At 28.8% G+C, this 4,811-nt stretch overlaps 3 protein-coding genes across 3 annotated transcripts; 1 reads left to right on the top strand and 2 right to left on the bottom strand.

The window, feature by feature from the left end:
* Positions 1–1,213: 1,213 nt before the first annotated feature.
* On the bottom strand, positions 1,214–2,063 carry LOC111413562 (NADH dehydrogenase (ubiquinone) PDSW subunit). Its single transcript, XM_023044581.2, has 3 exons — positions 1,881–2,063; positions 1,634–1,769; positions 1,214–1,557 (listed from the first exon to the last, which is right to left on the bottom strand). Exons 1-3 carry the CDS (start codon positions 1,966–1,968, stop codon positions 1,293–1,295), a joined length of 489 nt encoding a protein of 162 aa, XP_022900349.2. The 5' UTR covers positions 1,969–2,063; the 3' UTR covers positions 1,214–1,292.
* A 54-nt stretch (positions 2,064–2,117) lies between these two features.
* Positions 2,118–2,598, bottom strand: LOC111413563 (beta catenin antagonist chibby). Its single transcript, XM_023044582.2, has 3 exons — positions 2,430–2,598; positions 2,259–2,368; positions 2,118–2,205 (listed from the first exon to the last, which is right to left on the bottom strand). Exons 1-3 carry the CDS (start codon positions 2,596–2,598, stop codon positions 2,140–2,142), a joined length of 345 nt encoding a protein of 114 aa, XP_022900350.1. The 3' UTR covers positions 2,118–2,139.
* Positions 2,598–4,249, top strand: LOC111413561 (developmentally-regulated GTP-binding protein 2). The gene is made up of 5 exons (XM_071195704.1): positions 2,598–2,673; positions 2,735–2,942; positions 2,995–3,152; positions 3,207–3,787; positions 3,848–4,249. The coding sequence occupies exons 2-5, from the start codon at positions 2,879–2,881 to the stop codon at positions 4,134–4,136; spliced, it is 1,092 nt and encodes a 363-aa protein (XP_071051805.1). The 5' UTR covers positions 2,598–2,673; positions 2,735–2,878; the 3' UTR covers positions 4,137–4,249.
* The last annotated feature ends 562 nt before the right edge of the window (positions 4,250–4,811 follow it).

The following is a 4,811-nucleotide window of genomic DNA, read 5'->3' on the forward strand; positions in this document are numbered from 1 at the left end:
ATAAATAATTATTAATTTAAATTTACCGCCAAAATATCTAGTGATATTTTCTGGTGATTTTTGCCAGTGTAAATCTGACTTTCGCGTTTACTTCTCCTGGTTTAAAAACAGAGTATAGTTCTAGTGCAAGTGTTAGTTCTAGTTTTAATTGTTATTCAGCGCTAAGTTGTATATTTTTAAGTTTCGGGTTTAGCCCTGTGTCTTCAGACGCTGAATGTTAGGTAAGGTTAGTTTTGTTTACAAACATTAATTATACCATGAAGTTTTCTTTGGCAATTAGTAATGGCAATTATAGCGTGAAGTTTTCTTTTGTAATGTCAATTATAGCGTGAAGGAATGTTCGGTAAGTATTTCCTAGTGTAAATCTGACTTTCGCGTTTACTCCTCCTGGTTTAAAAACAGAGTATAGTATAATTATCACTTCAATTTTTTAGTTGAATAACAATTTAAACAATAAATTAATAATTACATTAATATTTCCCTAAAAATTAGTTGTTTTTAAATTTGATAAAATTGAGGTTGGTAGCCCTTCCTATCATTTCGATTTTTTGACAGAAACGGTTTCTTGTCAAGTTTTAATTAATTTATTATTAATTATCTAATTATTAAGTGTTTTATTATGTTTATTCTTCACGAATCGATCCTTTTTAGTTATAATTTAGTAAGTAAATAGTTTTTATCGACATGAAATTCTTTTCTAAGATAATCTTTGATTTAATTAATCTTGGGTTAAGATTAAAAGAAATTAGCTTTTATTAATATAATTATCATATATTATACAACAAGACGATCGAAAATAATCGATAATACGAGACGTATTGCTTGAAACAATGCTGTTTTTTAAAGCAATACGTCGAGATCTTATAAACGACGTTTCATAAAATTGGCATTTAATTTTGACAAACTGTTGTGAAGTTGGTTACAGTTGGTAACATGGAATTTGTGTCACATTAACTTTATTCAAAAATTTATTTAAAAAAATTAATTTAAGGAATCAATTTCAATAGTAGTCATGGACAAAGTATAGTATTTTACTCACATAATAATATATAAATTATCAACAATATCTTTGACATAAACACCACATAATTATTAACTTTCTACATTCCATTATGATATCACTAATATTGTTGCTAACTATACAATGTTAAATCTACAAACTTATCAAAAATAAGCCTTTTGGCTTCAAGTCCCACTTTTTAATAAAACAAAATTTGTTTAAATCATTTTATTTATTTCAAAAAAGAATACAACTAACCTCAATACTATACAATATCATCCTTATTTTCGTTTTATTCCTCCTCCTCTTGCTTTTTCATCCCAGATCCAACCGGTCCATGGCGTCTCTCCCAAATCATACGATGTTTTTGCTTCATATAAGCAGAACGAACATTATGGTAAGCCCCAAGATCACCATATTTAGTAAACCAATTTGTAGAAGCCTCCTCGTAATCTTTACGAATCGGGGCGCATCTTTCAATATGATCCGGCTGTTCGTACATGTTGCATTCTTCAAAACGTTGACGCAAAATGTTAATTATTTCAGTATCGACTAACCTTTAAAAATTTGTTACATAACACTTTTTTTTAATTTACTAAAAACATTTTTTGATTAGTCTTAAAAGAAAGTTACCTGTCTCGTTTATACTGGCAATTAGCTTCGAAATAACAAGCTACATCATCGGTGTAGCACTCATCGACAGTTGGAACTCGACGCATTTTTTCGTGGTACCACGGGTATTGTTTTTGATTGGGTTCAACGATGTTTTCTGTGCATAAATACGTATTAATATAATTAAAAAAAATTAAATTTTATTGATTAAATAAAAAAAAATTTTTTGAAGGGTTATTTTTAGGTTAAAAAGTGAGGTTATGTTTACCTCTAACCCAAACTGTTGGTCCTTCTAATACTTTATAAACGTTGTTAAAGAATCGTTCGATTACGTTTCTGGGTTGCGCTTCGGGCATTTTAATACGATTTTATTAACAATTTTTTGATTTATGTCACCTTCTTAAGACGATAATAAATTTAGTGATTTTGTTTTTGTTAAGTTTACCAACCTGATTCGATTAGTTTTTAGGGTTATGTCGTTTTTCTCATTATTATTAAAACGCAATTTATTGATAAATAATTTTTAATTACTTTTTTCTAAGTTTTTCTATTTCTAGTTGTTGCAAATTACTTTCAGCGGTCGTTTCCGATAACTAAAATTAAAATTTTATTCATTAATTAATCGTGAAATTAAAATCTTAGTTACCATGTCTAAAACTATTTGATAACGTAACCTCAACATATTATTTTCTTCTTCTAATTCTTCGATTTTCTTTTCTAATTTTTGAATAACTTTGTTGTTGTGCGATCCACTACCTAATTAATTCGATCGAAATTAAATTCTTTGTGTTTTATTACGTACAATTTAGTGACTTACTTGGTATCCATTGGCCGTTATCGAAGGTGCATTCTTGGTGTCCTAATAATAACCGAACCGATCTGTTTTCGTTGAGTAATCGTTCTTGTATCTCTTCGGCGTTCCCATTTATTGAAGTTTTGCGAGGGGGAGGTTTTTTCGGCGAAAATTTGTTCCCGAAAAAGGGCATTATTTTTATGACAGTTATTACAATACAAACAAATTAATTATGTTTTGAATTAATTATTTAATTAACATTTTATTCGTAAGTTATTATTCAGAGCATCTTTTACACGATTCATTTCAACCTTAATTAATTAAACTAGAAATTTGGTTAAATTTTTATTAAACAAATTAAGTTGTTACACCTTACTTGAACATTTTGACATTGACGTTTTTTATAAATGTCAAAAAGTGGTGATCAAGATTATAATAAAACGTTATTTTAACTAAACGTTTAAGTTAAAAACATGGGTATTTTAGAGAAAATATCGGAAATTGAGCGAGAAATATCCCGGACACAAAAGAATAAAGGTTAGATTATTATAAAAAATTTTTTTTGAGGTTATGTCAATTTAATTTTTAGCTACCGAGTACCATTTGGGTTTATTAAAAGCGAAACTAGCTAAATATCGGTCCCAATTACTAGAACCATCGAAAAAAAGCGAAAAAGGTGAAGGATTCGACGTTTTAAAAAGTGGAGATGCTCGAGTTGCTTTAATTGGATTCCCTTCAGTTGGAAAAGTACTCTTTACAACAACATAAAATAACAACAAACTATTTTTATCGCTATTTTAGTCCACCTTATTATCAACACTAACAAAAACGGAAAGTGAAGCTGCTTCATACGAATTCACAACTTTAACTTGTATCCCTGGAGTTATCGACTACAATGGGGCTAACATTCAACTTTTAGACTTACCTGGAATAATAGAAGGGGCTGCTCAAGGTAAAGGTAGAGGAAGACAAGTAATTGCAGTAGCTAGAACTGCCGATTTAGTCCTAATGATGTTGGATGCTACAAAAAAGGACGTTCATCGCGATTTGTTGGAAAGGGAATTAGAAAGTGTTGGGATTCGATTAAACAAAGCAAAACCAAACATTTATTTTAAAATTAAAAAGGGTGGCGGGATTTCGTTCAATTCGACTTGTCCCTTAACGAAAATTGATGAAAAATTAGTTCAATTAATTCTTCATGAATATAAAATTTTTAATGCTGAAGTTTTATTCCGCGAAGATTGTAATGCTGATGAATTAATTGACGTGATTTGCGCAAATAGGGTTTATTTGCCTTGTCTTTATGTTTATAACAAAATAGATCAAATTTCTATCGAAGAAGTGGATAGAATTGCGCGCCAACCTCACAGTGTAGTTGTAAGGTATATTTTTAATTATCTTAATTATCTAACCTATAATTTATAAATTTAAAATGATTCTAGTTGCAACATGAAACTAAATCTAGATTTTTTGTTGGAAATATTATGGGAATATCTACAATTAATTCGGGTTTATACAAAAAAACCGGGTCAACCCCCAGATTTTGCTGATGGTTTAATTCTAAGAAAAGGAGTTAGTGTTGAACATGTTTGTCATGGTATTCATCGCACTTTAGCGCAAGCGTTTAAGTATGCTTTGGTTTGGGGTACTAGTACCAAATATTCACCGCAACGCGTTGGGGCGAACCATATCATGCATGATGAAGATGTTATACAGATTGTTAAGAAATAATTTGTTTATTACTACTCGATTTAATTGTAAAATTGTATTGCAATATTGAAAAGAAAAATGAAAAAGAATAGGATCAATATTATACAAGAAAATGATTTATTTTAACTTTTATATATACGTACTTTAATTTTTGTTGTAATATTTGTTAACATTTTAACCCAAAAAACTGACATACCAATGGTATGTACAGATTTCTTTTTTTTAAAGATTTTTAGTTCAACCCCTCATCAACAGATTGCGCCACTTTATTTAAATTTTCGCCGTAATAACTTAATTGATTGGATTTAACTTAAAAATCACTCAATATATAAATATCATTATTGAATGTAGTCTTGTAGATATTTACCCCTTTAAAATAAAAATTTTTGATTTTATGTTTTTTTGTAAATCTCCTAATACTTTTTAATAAATACCTCCTCGATCTTGGATACAACACCTAATTTTACCTCATCGAAAATGAAAATTTGGATTTTTGTACATCGTTTAGGTTTTTTCAGTAACATGGGATAATAAATAAAGTTATATTTGGAACTTACCTGTATTTATTAAGAATTTAATCTGACGTTGACGTATTCACGTTTAATTTTCGTACCAACCTAAATTTCAATAAAAATAAATTATTTTTAAAAGTATGCAACCCAATATACACTTGATTATTAGAAATAATAAATTAAA

Source organism: Onthophagus taurus, chromosome 5, assembly GCF_036711975.1.
Source record: "Onthophagus taurus isolate NC chromosome 5, IU_Otau_3.0, whole genome shotgun sequence".
Lineage (NCBI taxonomy): Eukaryota > Metazoa > Arthropoda > Insecta > Coleoptera > Scarabaeidae > Onthophagus > Onthophagus taurus.

What these genes read in the sequence shown, in the direction of transcription:
- LOC111413562 (XM_023044581.2), bottom strand. Translation starts at nt 1,968, where the DNA reads ATGCCCGAAGCGCAACCCAGAAACGTAATCGAACGATTCTTTAACAAC. An exon ending in ACCAACAGTTTGGGTTAGAG is followed by an intron (nt 1,770 to 1,880) that starts GTAAACATAACC and finishes ATTTATGCACAG; the next exon opens with AAAACATCGTTGAACCCAAT. An exon ending in TGCCAGTATAAACGAGACAG is followed by an intron (nt 1,558 to 1,633) that starts GTAACTTTCTTT and finishes AAATTTTTAAAG; the next exon opens with GTTAGTCGATACTGAAATAA.
- LOC111413563 (XM_023044582.2), bottom strand. Translation starts at nt 2,598, where the DNA reads ATGCCCTTTTTCGGGAACAAATTTTCGCCGAAAAAACCTCCCCCTCGC. An exon ending in TAACGGCCAATGGATACCAA is followed by an intron (nt 2,369 to 2,429) that starts GTAAGTCACTAA and finishes CGAATTAATTAG; the next exon opens with GTAGTGGATCGCACAACAAC. An exon ending in ATCAAATAGTTTTAGACATG is followed by an intron (nt 2,206 to 2,258) that starts GTAACTAAGATT and finishes TTTTAATTTTAG; the next exon opens with TTATCGGAAACGACCGCTGA.
- LOC111413561 (XM_071195704.1), top strand. Translation starts at nt 2,879, where the DNA reads ATGGGTATTTTAGAGAAAATATCGGAAATTGAGCGAGAAATATCCCGG. An exon ending in GATTCCCTTCAGTTGGAAAA is followed by an intron (nt 3,153 to 3,206) that starts GTACTCTTTACA and finishes TCGCTATTTTAG; the next exon opens with TCCACCTTATTATCAACACT. An exon ending in CCTCACAGTGTAGTTGTAAG is followed by an intron (nt 3,788 to 3,847) that starts GTATATTTTTAA and finishes AAATGATTCTAG; the next exon opens with TTGCAACATGAAACTAAATC.